This window comes from Trichechus manatus, unplaced genomic scaffold (assembly GCF_000243295.1).
Source record: "Trichechus manatus latirostris isolate Lorelei unplaced genomic scaffold, TriManLat1.0 scaffold00059, whole genome shotgun sequence".
NCBI lineage: Eukaryota > Metazoa > Chordata > Mammalia > Sirenia > Trichechidae > Trichechus > Trichechus manatus.
Window position 1 is genome coordinate 13,741,167 of NW_004443995.1, and position 18,014 is coordinate 13,759,180.

Here is an 18,014-nt window from a genome sequence, read left to right on the forward strand (position 1 = left end):
TAAAAAGAGAAACAGAAACCACTGCAAGTATTTAGAACAGAGAGAATTTAATGCAGGGAATCTGTTACAACGGTAATGGGGAGAGCTGAGAAGCCAAAAAAGGGACAGGGAGAGAATCCAGAAAGATCAGCACAGCAAGAAACCGCTTCCATGCCTGCTCTGTGTATATGTATCATTGTTATTTTTCTTATGTGAAGTATATCAGGCCTGTCCTAGGTCTATCAGGGATTCAAAAAGTAGAAGACATGCCCTCAGGAAGCTTATAATCTGGGTGGAGAGGCCACACACTCCGGTGCCTCCTGGGCCACTGTAGGAATTAGCTCCAAGGCACCTCTCGTGGGGCCACTTGGTCTAAGTTAAAACTTCTGGGGAGGAACCTGAGAGCTCAGGGACTCTGTCTGTGAATAAGCACCTTTGAACACATTTTATTCTCTTAGAAATAATCATCCCTCAAGAGAAAACAGTTTTTCCCTTCAATAATTCAAAGAGATGTATCTAACCAGAAAGAAAGGGCATCTAGATAAAAGCATTTTGCTCTTCTAAAGAATGTTGACAGATTTTCAGTTCATGTTCAAAATAGCAGATCAACCTTATATAAACACTCTTAATAAGGTTAAACCAAACCAAACCCGTTGCCGTCAAGTTGATTCTGACTCATAGCGACCCTATAGGACAGAGTAAAACTGCCCCATAGGATTTCCAAGGAGGGCTGGTGGATTCAAACTGCTGACCTTTTGGTTATCAGACAAGCTCTTAACCACCGTGCATAAGGTTAGCTGGATGCAAAAATGGCAAGGTCAGCAAAGTTTTGGGGTATCCTCAGCCACTTTTTCTCACGTCCCCTCCTTTCTGCATGCTTCTTACCTTCAATGTGGGCACCCAGTACTCGACTGCTCTTCTACATTCTTTTACTAACTTGGAGGATCAGACTTAAAGTCATTTACAACTTGGAAATAAGTTTACAATAGTTTAATATCTTTGTGGCTCCTTAATATATATATATATATATATAATGAAACCAGCCCTTAACATTGGCATATCTTTTGGGGAGTAAAATTTTAAAATGATAACATGAAAAAAGACAAAAGGCAAGATCATTCTGAAGAAATAGTTTGGATAGAGAATATTTTAAAATTAGTGTTTATATAATCAGTTTGATTATATATAAGTATTTTCAATTTCATATTTAGGAAAAACTTTAAAAAGTTCTAAAATAAAGAATTTTAAAATGGCACATGTACATCTGGTCATAAGATAAAGTTTAATACATTTGATCAAGTTAAAGGACCCAAAACACAGCCAATCTAACCAAATTTCAGGCATGCATTTACATAAATATATTAAATTAAGAAAAGAAATTATACACTTAAACATCCTTTTCACCTAAAAATCATGAAATCCACAGATCAACAATAAAAACCAATTCTCTGCATTTACCACTTCAAGATACAATTGTTCTATTTTAAAGATAACACAAATACACTTGTTAGAATTTATAGGCATTATACATATATTATATATTACATAGTGTGTATACATATGTAGTGTTTGTACAGATAGATAAATATATATACATGGGTGTGTGCACACGTACAGATACACACAGATGTACTTTAGGCCATCTGTACCATTATTGCTGGATTCTAATGTTGAGTTGAATTGGAATTGGTTGGATGTGATTATTGTCTTTTGCGTCTAACATGTTCATCATGCCCATTGGGCTCACAACCCCTCCATTGGGCTCACAACCCCTCATTGTAAACTTTCTTGCCTTTTCTATAGCACATAATCATGCTAAGCACTTCCATAAATATTTGTTGAATGAATGAACGGATGGATGGCTGAATAAGAGAAGCTCAATCGAAGACAACTGCATCTTATATTTATTTGGTTAAATAAGTCAAATTAGTTCAAACTCAGAGGGATTATTTGAGGCAATGGCTTTGTCTGTTTCTTTTCAGAACATTTCAGAAATCTCAATAAGTACATCTATTAAGCCTGCTCCCGCAAACTTGTATCTGCTTTTACTACTTGTTCCTCCAGCCTTCTGCCTTTTATTAACAGAAGTCCAAGCATGGGGTCGTTCTGGTGTCTTCTGTAAGTAAGGTTATGGACAAACTGTTCTAGCAGTGAACAACCGAAAAGAAAATGACAAACTAGGGAAACCAAATGTATTAGAAGAATGACAATCATTCTTCAAAATTGGACAATATTAATCACGGATAAAGTCAGGAAAGACATGGGGTTTTCTTTTCAGATTCTTTTATGCTTATTAACTGATAATGATTTGATAATTTTTCCATTTTAATTGGATTTTTTTAAAATAGTCTACTTTAGCATGTCGTAGGGAAACAAGCTTCAAATTTCCATAGTAACCTCAGTATCATTTATCTTGTTATTACATGGGCTTTGGTTAAATGCATGTCCAAACATGTCCTATGAATATAATGAGAGATGGGAAATATCTGACATCTCCTAAGGTGGTCAGTTTGGTTTCTCAATTCTAGTATTATGAGGGGGGCTCTACTGTATATGAAATCTTAATTTACTCTAAGAAAATCATGTCTTAGATTTTAAGGATATGAGGTAAAGAAATATCCAACATACATTTTGGGCATACTAAAAATTATCATATTTTCTTCATGTGGATGGAAGCTATTGACGAGTTTTTTTTTTTCTTTTTAGTGCAAAAGGAAATGTGCTGTGATCAGTTTTTCACTATGAAAACAAAATTTACATATGCAAGCCATTATGAATTTCTCATCACTGTTATTGTTCAGTTCTTTCTATAGTATGTGCTAAAATATTGCTTTTTTAAATTTAAGTGATTTGAGTCACAAGTCAATTGAGATAACTTGCCATACATTTATGTTAACTTGCCTGTATAGTATACATGTATTTTGGATTTAAATAATAATCTTTACATATGCAAAAAAACAAGAATCAAACATGATGCTTGATTTTGTTTTGTGATGTACATGAGGGGGAACACTAGAACTCATGTTGACTTGATACCATTTTCAAAATAAGTTACTATGTACTCTGGCTTTAAAAGGCAGTAACAAGTTTCAGGACTAAGGCTTTCTGTTGATGCAAGAGATCCATTTTTTTTTTTTCCAACTGACATATATGGCATATACAAATGGTTATAGGAAAGTAAGGTAAATAATGTATGTATCTTGGGTTCATATTTAATGAGAAACTTAAGTGCTAATCTGATAACTGAATAAATTTCTCCATAGCAGCTAGGAACACCATCACTATGACTAAGAAGAAACACTACAACACTCCTTCATACTCCCATGAATACACATTATCCTTCTAAATAGTCATTGTAAGGCAATTTCCAAAACTTATTCAGAGGAGATATTTAAAATGAAGAAGTGTTAAGTCGTCTAGGATTAGTTTTGACAACTTCCATGATCATATTTTTAATATTTTTAACATCAAATGCTTCTATGCTTAAGTTTCTACGTTCCTTGACATCATATTAATTACTGAGGTGTGACTATTTTGTGTTGATGTGATGAAGGGAAAGAAGGTAAAATAGTAAACTTATATTTCTTTTCAGATATTCTAAAGAGGAACTTTCTGATGGTGTTGTCGGCATTCAGAGTAATAGGCCCACAAACTTCCTGGGGATAATAAAGATGTACATTTTTCTCATCATGGAGCTTTGGTCTGAGTTTTCTGCAAGTTCAAGTCTCACTCCAAAGGTGGGGGAAAGAAGATTCTGAAGCTTCCATTGAGTAAATACTTATTTTTCCTCATTTATTTGGAATAATCTTCTTCAAAATAGACTCCAGAAAGATGGCTGCTGCTTGGATAGGAATAGCTACCAACTTTCCCTACCGTTAACTACACCTCTTGACTGGGAATATTCTCTGGGACTTGCCTCTAGCCATACGGTGTATCTGCGATGGAACACTAGTTGAACTGGAGGATCTGGACTGTTAGTCATTTACGTGCCTCAACGATTGTAACAGATCAGTCTAGTAATTTGATATCTATCTACTATTCTTTGTGATATAGAATTTGAGCAAACATGACACCAATAGAAGGTGTTTTTCAGGAAAATGAAGAAAAGATCGTAACTAGCAACAGCAATAGCATTGTACTCCAGGGCACCTTCATTATGGGTGTTCCCAGGACATGTCTATTTTGCCAAAACCAATAGAAATGGAGAGGAGGGAAGGGGTTAAAATGAAAAAAAAAAAAAAAAAAATAGGGAGAGAGAAGGAGAAGGAGAGAGCGGGAGAGAGACAAGATAGACATCATCATAAGTAACATTCTATTGAGATTCTCAGAAACTTTAATTTGTTGATCAGCCAACTACAACTTTATTCTATGTCTATGGTATACTTTATTCTTCCTCTTAAATATTGGGTTTAGTTTCTCTTTTATTCTTCAAAGCTAAGAGAATTAACAGAAAGACTAATAAAAGGTTAAATTAATGAATACTTTGAAAGGCCCTAGAGGGAGCATCTAACTTTATATTTTACACCTGGTAGGCTTGTCAGATAGTTTATAATGCAGTGATAAAAACAGTATAAAAATAATGGATTTAAAATTGTCACTACACTATTATGTAATTATTTTCAAAGAAAGATATAGGAAAGAAGTGACTACTTTGAAGTACAGAAATGGAAAAGAGAATGGTTTTCTACTTAGGTTGTGTGTATATATTGTATATGTAGGTTTCATTGCTTTTTTTGAGACAGCCCATTAATCTGAGAAAACTTTTGAGCATTCTTTGTGATAAAGATATATTTCACAATAGTCACATTGAGACAAAATTCTGAAAAGAAAAGGTATGGATGGAAGCACTTTTTGCCCTCATTTGAGTTTCTTAAATATTACCTTCTTTTCCTTTTCATAACCTGCCAATTCTGTTTTCTTCTCATTACCTTAAATAACTAGCAAGAAAACCAGGTTCTACTAGTTCAGGACAAGAGTTTGGCAGAAGCAGTGGTAACCCGTTGAAACCTGTTGCTGTCGAGTTGATTCCGACTCATAGTGACCCTATAGGACAGAGTAGAACTGCCCCGTACGGTTTCCAAGGAGCACCTGGTGGATTCGAACTGCTGACCTTTTGGTTAGCAGCTGTAGCTGTTAACCACTACACCACCAGGGTTTCCTAAGCAGTGGTAGGAAGGTTATTTCCATTTTTTTTTTTTATAACAATGATAACATCATCTCACTCTAAATTGATACCCAATGCTTAAGCTCTAGAATGAACAAGGGGATAATAACAGCATTTCACTATTATTTTATCTTCATCTTTACCTCACACATCAGCATTCATACCAAGGCCATTTCTCTTCCATTTTCAGATTGTGTGCTTTGTGAGCTGAGTAAATGTTGCCTTCCATGTGATGAAAGAATTACTTTTTCCTAACTCATCTTTTTAGCCCACACCTACCTGTCTAACGGTTAATTAGCCATTGTCATCTACTTCTCTCCTAATAACAGAAAGAAATGACTCTAATGGTTTTACTTTCTTTGCTTGGGTCTAATATTCATGAATCTTGCTCTCTTCTTTTCAGAAGAATTTAGTCTTTTATTCTGAAAGCTCACTATAGGAAAGGCAATGACACCTGGGGTACAGATGTTTTTCTGAAGTCACTTGAAAGTCCTTCACTTAGGAAAGAGCTGTATAAAAAAATCTGGCTCTGGTCCATTTAATATAGATTATTTTTGAATAGCAGAACTAATGACACTAACACCTTTTCTTCTGAAGAAGAAACGGAAAGATGAAAGATGTAAGAAGGCATGTTGGATTTTTCAGATTTTGCTGAATGTATAGCAGTATCCTTATTGTTTTCGGTGAAACTATGGACGGGAGAATGTGTAATAAAACTGCATTATTTGACAGATTTAGACAGCTGGCTCCCTCACAAGAAGTTCACATTTTGTTAATGTCACCCACGTTGAATAAGGGATGATTAGATGGTAAGGTCCATTTACAAAAATGGTTGTCAGGACATTTTTTTTTTTTTTAATTGTAAAACTTTCTGTGATGGAATTCAGTAAAAGGGCTACGAAGAGAAAGAAATGGAGACAAAAGATTGCTATTAACCTACAGATGCAGGCTACTGCAGGGTTCATTGCAAGATTTGTCACACTGTTGGGCCAATGAAGTGTTAGTGTGACTAGAAGGGACCACTCCTTTTCTGGGGTAAGAGGGCAATTTGGTCTCCATGCTCATTTAATTCTGAGACGTCTTTGAATAGACTGTCAATTGAATCTAAATTGTGCAAAATTATGCATGCACTTTTTAATGCAGGCTATTGTTCACTAAGCACTGAACCAAGATTTCTCAACCCATTTTCATTTGGCATGAGGTCACTTGAAACTTAAGTAATCATATATGGAAGACAAGTGCAGTGTACTTAACCAATCTTTCTGCATTGTGTTTTCTACATAAACGTTCACCGTGCTTTAATTACAAATCTCTCACTTTAAAACAACAGAGAAATACTCGCTACACGACATTTTTTAATTGAGGCTCATATCCCTAAAGGTAAGGAGCAGGTTTGGGAAATCAGCCTGTGCGGCATGATCTATATAACGCTACGATTAGATTCTGGAGGAATGACGTTTATAGAAGGACAACCACAGTGGGTGTGCACTTGTCATGGAAAGATGTGTTTTTTTCAGTAGTGCAAAGAGTCCTTATCATTTTGTTACAATTCAAACATGGAGAGCTGGCCTTGAAAACCAGTAAGAGAACGTCTACCAGACTTTTTGCAGTTTGAAATTAGAACGTGTCATTTCTTTAAAGACCTGAACAGAACATTTACAGAAAATTTATTGATACATTGACCAAAGAAAGGATTTTCATTGTGTTCTCCAGGAACATATACATTAGAAGTCATATTTGGCAAGAATTATTATATTAAAAAATTTGTACAAGTGATAGCTTACATAGGCAAGGTTTGCTAAAAACGAATGAGCGCTTCTCCAGTGAGGTTCTATTCAGTGTGAAATCTGCAACATTCTAATCACATAGACTGATGTCTTGCTATGGTGAAAAGCACTTTACGAGTGTTTAATGCTGGAATTTTATAAGGATCGGTTGTTTTCTTGCTTTTTTCATCCGTCGTTAATGATTACATGTTGGCACAAGGATACATTGCTAGAATAGATCCACAGCACATTAAAGACTGTTTGCTTTCTCACTTCCCTTCTTTCCAATTAAGTTGGTGAAAAATGTAACTTTAGTATTTTACAGGACAGGGTAAAGGTGTTTCATCTAGGTGATGTCTATATTATAAAAATAAAATAAAAAATATAAATATGTAACACAAACCCAGTGCCTATTGTTAAATAAAATATACAATAAAAGCAGACCTTTTAAGAAGATTGATTTTAAAATATGCCATTATGATTTAATCATAAAACACTTGAGAACAATCTTGAGACTAAGCTTGAGTAACCAGATTTCTCTGCCAGTAAGAAAGTAAGTGCCTAGTGTTCTGTAATTGGATACATTGATAAAAATGAAGATTACAATTTTACATCAAGTTGTTCATTTCAGAAATCCCATCAGGGGAGTTCTGAAACATTTCTCGTATTTATAGTCCTTTAATATAAAAATATAGACATTTTTATTAAATCCATCAGATTGCACAGTAATGTTTCAAAACTCCGTTAAAGTTGACTTTAGTTATTACAGACAGAAAATTCCTGGGAAGTCAAATAAATTTTTTCTGGTGACATAAAAACTCCGTTATCAATATACAATGGAATTTCTGTGTAAATTACTCCACACAAGGAAATATATATTTTTAAAATCCATCTGTTACGCAACCGCACTTAGAGGGGTTATAAGCGTGTGTGTACGTGCATATGTGAACAAACATGCCAACATACACACACAGGATCTGCACATTTCTGGAAATTATCTTTAAATTAATAAAAGAAAATGAAATCACAGGAGTGTGTAGCAGGATAACAGTCTTTCTTTTTAATGAACAAGATCAAAAAGAAATGCCCATTGGAAAGGAATATTCAAACAGTCCCAGAAACTATACAATGTAACTTGTTAGATCCAGCAAATAAGATGTCATGTCAATGATCTGATCAAGAATACCTGCCCTGGTCACTCTGCGGATGTTTCTGTCCACTTGTTCACACTGAGGGCCAAAATATCCTTTTTTACAGAGGCACTTGTTCGGCCTAACACAGACACCTCCATGACGACAGGCAGGCTCACATTTTGCTGGGAGAAAAAAAAAAAAAAGCAATAAAATTACACTTTCATTCTGTAGGTCAAATAACAGCCCTTAGTTAGTCTGAGGCCAACAAGTGTTTGATGAACAAAGGAAGAGAGGGAAAGAAGGAAGAAGACAGCGATCCAAGAGATAATATATGCTGGTGGCAGAGAAAGTTTTCAGATACCCAATTATTTAGGGGCCAGCAGTCAGCAGAGAATGAAAGATACTTCTAGAGAAGCAGAGATCATGGAAAACAATGTCAAGATTTTGGACAACTGACTCTGTTTAAAATCAGGATTTCAATTCTTTCAGATCTGTGCTTCATATGGGCATTTCCAACAGAGAGCTTTCCAAGCAACTCCATGTTCCCATAGCGCTAAACCAGGTCCTCAATGTGGGAGGAGCAGGCCTAGAAGGCCCAGTGGTTTCAGCATTTCCAGCCCAACAAAAAGGAATGGTGAGTTTTACGTTTTAGTTAGATGGAACACCCAGCATGGGGACCCCCTTGGATTCCTCCTTCCCCCGGCTTCCAGGGGGCCTACAGCTGTGGGGTTGGCTCTCTGATTACACTTGGAAGCCCATGTTTGAGGTCAGTGCAGCTGGCCAGCAAAGGATATTCTGAGCAATCCTTTTCAGGGTTACTCTACTCAGCACAGAATCTCTTCATAAAAGAATTTTTACTGCTGTGATACAGGTGGTGTTATGGATTGAATTGTGTTCCCCAAAATATGTGTTGGAATCCTAATCCCTATGCCTGTGGGTATAACCCTGTTTGGGAATATGGTTTTCCTTGTTAGTTAATGAGGCCATATCAGTGTAGGGTGTGTCCTAAACCTAATCACTTTTGAGCCATTAAAAGAGCAGATTAGAGACAGACAGGGCATGTACTGGGGAAGGCAGACGCCATGTAAGGATGGCCAAGGAACCAAGGAATGCCCAGGGCTGCAGACAAGGAAGGCAGCCACTTGGAGGTGACCCTGACTGGGGCTTTTAGTCTCCAGAACTGTGAGAAAATACATTTCTGTTCTGTGCTATTTGTGTTACATCAGCACTAGCTAACTAAAACAGGTAGGAAATATAAAGATTTACTGCTAAAATGAGATGGAAGGATACAATTGGATATATAAATTGTCTTTTGCTGATAGGATAAATTTGCAAAGTGCAGCCACTGTAGACAATAAAATTCCTTAAATACATTTCCTTATACTTTCAAGGGACAGGGTCATTTTCACCTTTTCAGATACATTAAATCAAAATTCAGAGAGGTTTTTGGCTACTTCATAGAAAAGAAAGGACAAGAAGAAAATACACTATTTTCTCTTAAATTTGGGTGAGACAAGTAAACTACATGGGTATATATGAATAAAGTTCTTGCTTAAGTAAAAAGTATGAGTAGATTACTTTTATGAAATGGTTCTAATTCGTCTTATGTAGTCAAACTTCAAATTTGATTTAGTGGAAAGGTTAAAGTATTTTACTGAAATAAAACTTCGTGCTAACTCAAAGAAACTATTTTTGCTTATATCACATATAATTATTACCTTATAATTGCACTTACATTCAAAATAATTTGTTCACCCTCAGTTTCAAACAGTCTGTCACTAGAAGGGACTCAATAAATATTTGTTAACTGGTGACTTGAGGTGACTTAAGCGGTTAGGGACAAAACAAAATGGACACTAGATAAAAGCAGCAGGAAAAGTAGATATTGTCAGGCATCAAAGAAAGCCTGAAGGAAGGAAAGAGAAAAGAGGGAAGATATATTATCAGAATTTAAAATGCTACATTGGAACACTGAATTTGATTCTCAATTTTTTGGCAAGTAAAAGGGAGATAAATAATATAATGTCAATATAATGTAAGCATTCGTTTTAAATAATGCAATTACTTAATTTGAGTTTCAATTATAATGGCTATTTCCTAGGTATCCCATAGTATTAATCAATCATGTAATGTTATCAGTGATGAAGCAAATTAATCTTAAAATGTATACTGTATATGTATATGTATATAATTTGGGCCATTTTTAGACAATAAATAAAGCAGACAATTTTTGACTATATATTTTGAAACAAATGCATCTTTAGAATAAACAAAAAAGTATGAATTAAAATATTAAGACTTTCTTTTTTTGGCAAGAGGCACTTTAATATTTGCAATAGCAGAGGTCAAAATCTTTTCTAAATAACATGTATGTGATGGTTGTTGACATATTTTTAACATATGCATCTTAAACTTTAGATATCTAAATTTATGTAACTTTTCTTACTTCATATGGAGTGGAATGTAAACATCATTGCCTGTAATTGAGGAAATCGCAAGTCTAAGGATATAACAACCCTGGAATAAATCTCCTTTGCTCTCCGAGCAGCTGTACAACTAGTTGATGGTTCACAAGTGGGTGGCAAAAAGAATTAAAAAATCTCATAATATGCCTCTAGATAGTTGCGTTTTCCCATCTTATTTAATAACACCCACTGAAAAACCCTGTTTTTAGTGCACCATAGCAAGCAAGCAGTAAAGCTGGGGATGGCATTTACGGGGTGTCTGGAAAATGCTGGCACTTGGAGAGGGGTTTTGCCAACACTAAGTCATTGGCTGGTGTGAAATCTCAGAACCCACGACAGAGAGCACTGGAGAGGCTATCTAGTTGTGCTGTTCTCCTATGTCACTTTTTGAAAGCACTCAATAATTTCAATATCTATGATGCTTCTGATTAACTTACATAAGTGAACAATGCACATTAAGAAAATGGGCAAGATTACATTTACCAGTTCAGAAACAAACCGAGCATTAATGACTGTAAATGGCTAAATACTTCTGAACACTAGATAATTCTAGAAGAAATAACTGATGCCAAGTTCTTGAGTGCACAGGACTGTCCCATCCCTAGTCTTTCCGGTGATGACGGAAATACTAACCGATTCTGCAGAAGTCTCCCTCCCAGCCTGGGCTGCAGCAGCACTTTCCCGTGGGGGTGCAGTAGCCGTTTCGACAGAGCCGGGAGCACTCCGACGTCAGCGTCTGCGCAGAATGAACCGTGGCTCTGCATTCCTCGGGCATTAAAGGTCTACGTAAAAAGGCAACAGTGAAACATGTATTTTGGCTGAAAATCAATATTGGAAAGAAATCTAGTTTGTTTTTTTCCCGTAGTATCTTACAAAGCAATGTCTCCTGCTTTTCAAAGAGAACTGTAAGTGACTCAGTCAGAAAGATTTACAACTTTCTAAGAATAGAAAAGGAGTCCCTGGGTGGCGCACATAGCTAAGCGCTCCACTACTAGCCAAAACTTCGGCGGTTCGAATCTACCCAGAGGCAACTGGGAAATCAGGCCTGCGATCTGCTTCCGAAAGGTCACAACCTTGAAAACCCTATAGAGCAGTTCTACTCTGCACACATGGGGTCGCCATGAGTTAGAATCAATTCAATGGCAACTAACAGCAATAAGAACAACAGAAAATGCACTCGAGTAAGGAAACAAACTAAGCAGTCTTGAACCAAAGGGAATACATTAAACATTCCAAGAAATTTTATCATGAACAAAAATCATTGATTAAAAATACGTTTAATTATACTGATATTTGACATTTGGTAACTAAGAACTCCAGCAATTGCAATTTTTAAATTAAAATATGTATAGCTATTTTAAAACGCTTTTTCCAGATCTACAAAAATTTTTAGGAATAGTATCTGACAAAGGTTTCACTTGTTATGGGCATACTTAGCAATATCACAGGGCTGAAGGTATTTATCAAAATGAACACTTGTAGCCTAAAAAGCTTGGGAATAAGTTTCTATTTCAGTTTTACATCTCCTTTCAGATAATTTTTTCAGGCTGCTTTTTGTTTTAAGGGTTATCATAATATATTTGTATTTGTATATACTATTGATTCAAAAGTTTAAACTCTTCATGCAAACAAACATCCATATTTATGGAGACTATATGTATGCATATATGTATATGTATATATATAAATTTTATTTTGTCTTGCTATGAAGAAAAAGAATGCTAACAGCAGCAAACAGAAACATCTCATTTGCAATGTTAAAAAAGTTAATTGCGCTACAACTGCCATCATTTATAGAAGAAACCAAAATACCACGGAACAAGATTTTTATGATTCTTACTGTTTTTGAAACAAGATGCTGTCATTCCAGCTGGGTCCGGCTGGAATCATCAGCCACAACTGCTCATTATCTAATCTTTGGGGAAAAAAATGTGCAGTGGCACTTTTCTATCAGTTACTGTTCCCTGTGCCACCACAATGTGGTGAGAAGGCTCTTTTCAGTTAAGGAATGTAAACAAGATGTTTTCATCACCAGTCAAATCACCACCATCAGGATGGCCAACCCAGTAGTGAGTCCTCCTTAAATACCATAGCACAGAAGGTGATAATTATAGGTCAAAACTACCACAAGGGGTAAATTATATCGCTTTCTGAGATAAGCAAAGTAATTAAGTCCTGTAGACTCAGTTTTCTAGAGATAGGTTAGCTTGTTATGTCCCCATGACAATATGAACAGTGATAGTAATTTGGGGCCTGACTTCAGGCTGCTTCTGTAGTGACTTAAAACCATATTAAATGTGTAGCCACTTCTCTAGCTTCTCTTCCCCAGTCAGAGTCCCACCGTATGTTGAAAGGATTGTGTTTTGCAGCTAACATGACAATTCAGAAAACTCCCTTAAATCTATTCACCTTTTCATTTAAATCTAGAAATGATCAATTTATGTCAAAGAGACTTAAAGGCATTCCATGGACTGAGCATATTTTCATTCAGAAAGCATTAAAAACATTTCCCATGTGTCCCTGAGTCTTCTTTATGTAAATAAGGGCAGGGTGATGTAAATTAAGGAAAATGTTAATTAGCTATGCCAGTGAAAGCAAGGACATTATCTAGGCCTTGTTATTGTTCAGGAGCCCTGGTGGCACAGTGGTTAAGAGCTTGGCTGCTAACCAAAAGGTTGGCAGTTTGAATCCACCAGCTGCTCCTTGGAAACCCTATAGGGCAGTTCTACTCTGTCCTATGAGTTAGAATTGACTGGATTTTTGTTTTTGTTATGGGTTTTTGTTTAGTTTTGTTATTGTTGAATACCCAAGTCTGCTTGATCTCTTTCGCACATAGAAGTCTTATTTTATTTGTAATCAGGAAGTTCCTCTGAGTCACAGTCCATGGTCATTTACCACATGTCATTCAGTAAGTAGGGTCACTGGGTGGTGCAAACGGTTGACGCGCTCCCCTGCTAACCAAAAGTTTGGAGGTTTCAGCCCACCCAAGAAGCATGAGAAGAAAGGCCTGGCGATCTACTTCCAGAAAATTAGCCATTGAAAACTTCGTGGAGCACAGTTCTACTCTGACACACGTGAGCTGGAATCACCTTGATGACAAGTGGTTAGTGGTTATTCAGCAATCAGGTATGATGCTAATTTTACTGGTGACTAAAATTGAAACATTTTAATGCATATCTTTACCTTATCTCTGTTTATTACTGACTCATTTACCCATTTTTTGACTTTTTTAAGGAAAGAGACTCAGAAGTAGAGTGTGTTAAAAACATATTTCATGTTATACATGACGCAAATATGCAAGCACGTAGCGCACACACTACTCCGCAAGATAGTCTGTGCCTGATCAGATGAATCTAAACAGACACCATTTAAATCAAGGATGTAGGTAAATCTAGTTAAACAGCAATAATCAGAAGGTGTTGCCTGTTTGAGGCCAAGGATGAATAGGGATCCAGTACTGAAGTTCAATTCTTCAGGACAGGGTACCTGATCCTAGTTACCTGCTGATCCTCCAGTAGATGCTTGGACTATTTTTCACTAAACTTTCAAATATGTGGAAACTCAGATTACAGAGGGGATTCTAAGCTGCTTTTTTTTTTTTGCCTAAGATTCAGTAAATGCCTATCTATCTGTGAATGTAATTATCTCATACTTGGGCTTGTTTACTTAAGCTTATATCAGACCTTGAGGCTGTCATTATGATTCCCTTAAGTTTTTATTTAAAACACCTGGGAAAATTAGCTTTTTTTTTCCTTTTATGAAATTGATAAGTAACATTCCTCACTTAGCGTGTTAAGCAGTTCCTCTCCTTCTCTTTAAAACTATTATTCTGTTGGAGACTGCTTAACATGAAAATTACATAAAAGATAGCCTGTCTCTTAAAAAGCTTCACTTAGGGAGTAGATTATCCTATCTCCCTTTCTTGTCTCCACTGAAATGAAAGCTTTCTGAGGGTAGAAACTACACATTCAAACTTCTCCAAGTCCAGTCATTCACTCAGGTAAGGACTAAGCTCTTCGCTGGGCTAGGACATAAACCAGGCAGTGTCCTGATCCTCACAGAAACCATGGTGAGGAAGACAGACATGCAAACACAAAAGTGTAATTCAGTGTGATCCTTATTATTATGATACAGATGTGTATGAAGTATCATAGAAATACAGATAAGGGAGCAACTAGTTTAGGATTGTGGGACATTATAGGAAGGAGATGACATTTAGGCCACCAAAATATTTTATCTTGTCAAACTACTTTATTCATAGCAGCTAAGGAAATACTGTATAGACATTCAATACATGTTTATTAAATTGAATTGAATGTATATAGTATTAACTTTCTCAAATACATTTTCTGGAATATAAACTTCACGAGGACAAATACTTCCTTTTGTTCTTTTATGTCTCCCCAGGACCTAGAAGACTGTCTAGCAATGGAAGATGCTTAATAAAAATCTGTTGAATGAAAGAATGAATGAAAAGGGTGTTTATTTCCTTTTTATGTTATTGGGTAAAAGTATTAGGAATGTATGGACTATTTAGGGGAGGGATATCATTAAAGACGCAATGGTTATGCATTTGGCTGCTAACAAAAGGTCGGCAGTTCGAATCCACCAGCGCCTCCTTGGAAACACTATGGGGCAGTTCTACTCTGTCCTATAGGGTCGCTATGAGTCAGAATCAACTCGAGGGCAACGGGTTAGTTGCTAACCAGAAGAACTAGATGGTGCCTGGCTACTCTATTGACCGTTCTGATCAGGGCCACAATAGATGGACCCAGACAGGATGGGAGAAAACACAGAACAGAACTCAAATTCATAAAAAGTCCAGACTTACTGGACCATTTGAGACTGGAGGACTCCCTGAGTCTATCGCCCTGAGATACTTTTTAAACCTTGAACCGAAACTGTCCCCTGAGGTCACCTTTTGGCAAAATAACAGATTGACACACAAAATAAAGGATATTATTCTTGAGTACGGTGCACCATTAAAAAACTATCTATAAGAGACCAAAAGGTCAACAATTACTCTAAAGCAAAGATGAGAAGATAAGGGTCCAGGGAAACTACAGTACTGGAAACAGAACAACCAGAATACAATTAAAGAGAATGTAGACAAATTGTAAAAAATGTAACTAATGTCCATTGAATGGGAACCTAATCTGCTGTATAAAGTTTCACTGAAAACACAAGAAAATATTATTTAAAAAAATTTAACTGCTATACTTCTATATTGTAAGCCTAAAAGTAAATACACTAGCTGTATTTCTCTGTATTGCCTAAATTAACTCAAGTCTTTCAAAATTTTTCTAAGGCATGGTTAAATTCATTTTAAATGAAGCATTCTTATACTAACTATAACCATAGTAAATAAACAAAAGGCTAAGAAGTCAAGCTCAGCATGAAATAAAGAGATATGATTGTTTTCTCCTCCAGATGGGAATTAAGTCAACATATCAAAATTCGCTTTTTTTTCTAGTCATGGATTTGGTAAAGTCTGGCAAAGATTTTTGGTGACAGCAACCAGCTCCCTCCATTCATTCTTTGTTCTGGTGTCATTTCTCCCTTTTGTTGAAGAGAATAGGGTCCTTGTGGGTGGAATGATGAGAAAAGGAAAGGGAATGAGACAAGTAAATGTGAACTTAATTATGATCGTTACCTTGACATAGATGATCTTATGTATACATAAATACCACATATGCACATCTAGATGGAATCTAAAATATAGATTATATACCTGTGTTTTAATGTATGGTCTAACAAGAACCATTTAAAGAGGCTTGTTCTTCTTTTCAACAATTACTTCTTTAGTTTTTGGACTCTTAGCTCTACTCAAGTCAGAGGTACCTTTTAAAAGAGAACACTTAACCAAGGGGGTGTGTAGGCCTGTACTTTTAATAAAGAATATATCATGCTCATTTGTTGACAGCTATCGCCACAGCCTTCAGCCTTAATTTAAATCAGAAAAACCTCATCTTTTCACACATGGTAAATAATGAAACACTAAAAGGCTAGTACAGAAAATTACCCAATACTCTTTAATGCAAAAGCATTGTTTTCAGAAATGTTGGACATTTTCTTAGAAACCTAATTTGGCTGGCTTTATGTAGTGATATAAAGGTTTGAATGCTTTCTTGAAATAAAGCAAGAAGTTGAGAAGCATAAGTAATTTTTAACACACATCATACATGATGACTTTTTGTAAATAGCTAAGGCCAACAGTGGATGTCTTTGGGTGATGAAATTATGGATGGCTTTAATTTAATGATATTTAACTTGATAAATGAACAAATAAATCAGGAAATGAGAAGTTTTCTGCCCATTTATTTGTATGGAAGCACAGGGAAACATCCTGTCTCAGCAGACCCTGTCCTTTAGAGCAAGTGTTGCACAAATCTATTTTGTCTTTTACATGTGTATGCTTCACAGGGAAGATCTCTGGGTGAGACAAGTGGTTTTCATTTAACTATTAACTGAAAGGTTGGAGGTTCTAACCCACCCAGCAACAGCGTGGAAGAAAGCCCTGACAATCTGCTCCAGAAAGATCATAGCCAAGAAAACCCCACGGAGCTCACATTCTACTCTGTAACTCACGGAGTCACCATGAGTCAGAATCGACTCGATGGCAATGGGTTAATGGGCTACACTGGGGCACATTCTGAGATTTTTGTTAGAGGGTCCAGATTTTAAATTCATGTCATTGGCAAAGAAGAGAAATAGATCAGGATGCTCCTTAGAAGCAAAGATGGCGAGAGTACATCGCACATACTTTGACATGTTGTAGGGAGGGACCAGTCCCTGGAGAAGGATATCAGCCTTGGTAAAGTAGAAGGTCAGCAAAAAAGAGGAAGACCCTCAACAAGGTGGACTGACACAGTGGCTGCAACAATGGGCTCAAGCATAATGATTGTGAGGATGGCACAGGACTGGGCAGTGTTTTGTTCTGTTGTACACAGAGTCACTGTGAGTTGGAACCGACTAGATGGCACCTAACAACAACAATAACAATACTCGTTTACAATATCCTAGCTTGGAGGCTTTAGAAGATGTAATAATTCTATAGCCTCTCTTAGCAATCTGCTTACGGGAGGAAGGGGATGTAAGAACTGCCTTACCCCTTTCTTTATCCATGGTCACATGGAGAAGTGTTCCCTTGTTACTGTAATCTTTGCAAAACTATTTTCCCTCCATGCTTCTTCTCATTCTCGTGAGTTAGGAAAACCTGGTGATTCTATATCCTGATTACTCATAGTGTGGTCTCAGACCAGCAGCACCAGCATGACCTGAGCTTATTAGAAATGCAGAATCTCAGGCCCAGGCCCAGATCTACTGACTCAGAATCTGAACCTTAAGACGTTTGTCAGGGGATTCACATGATATCTGAGTTGAAGCAGCACTGTTCTAAATTATGGCCACTTCTCAACCAGTAGCAATCAATGTGGGAGCCCTGGTGGCACAATGGTTAAGTGCTCAGCTGCTAACCAGAAGGTTGGCAGTTCGAATCCACCCAGTG

At 36.5% G+C, this 18,014-nt stretch overlaps 1 protein-coding gene across 1 annotated transcript in view; it reads right to left on the minus strand.

Annotated features, from left to right (window-relative positions):
- Positions 1-7,946: 7,946 nt before the first annotated feature.
- Positions 7,947-18,014, minus strand: part of HHIP (hedgehog interacting protein) — a 110,267-nt gene continuing 100,199 nt past the window's right edge. The window contains exons 12-13 of the mRNA XM_004378855.2: positions 11,141-11,289; positions 7,947-8,224 (exon numbers count right to left, since the gene is read on the minus strand). Of these exons, the coding sequence (XP_004378912.1) occupies positions 8,031-8,224; positions 11,141-11,289 (343 nt within the window). The 3' untranslated portion in view covers positions 7,947-8,030. The remainder of the gene's footprint in view (positions 8,225-11,140; positions 11,290-18,014) is intronic.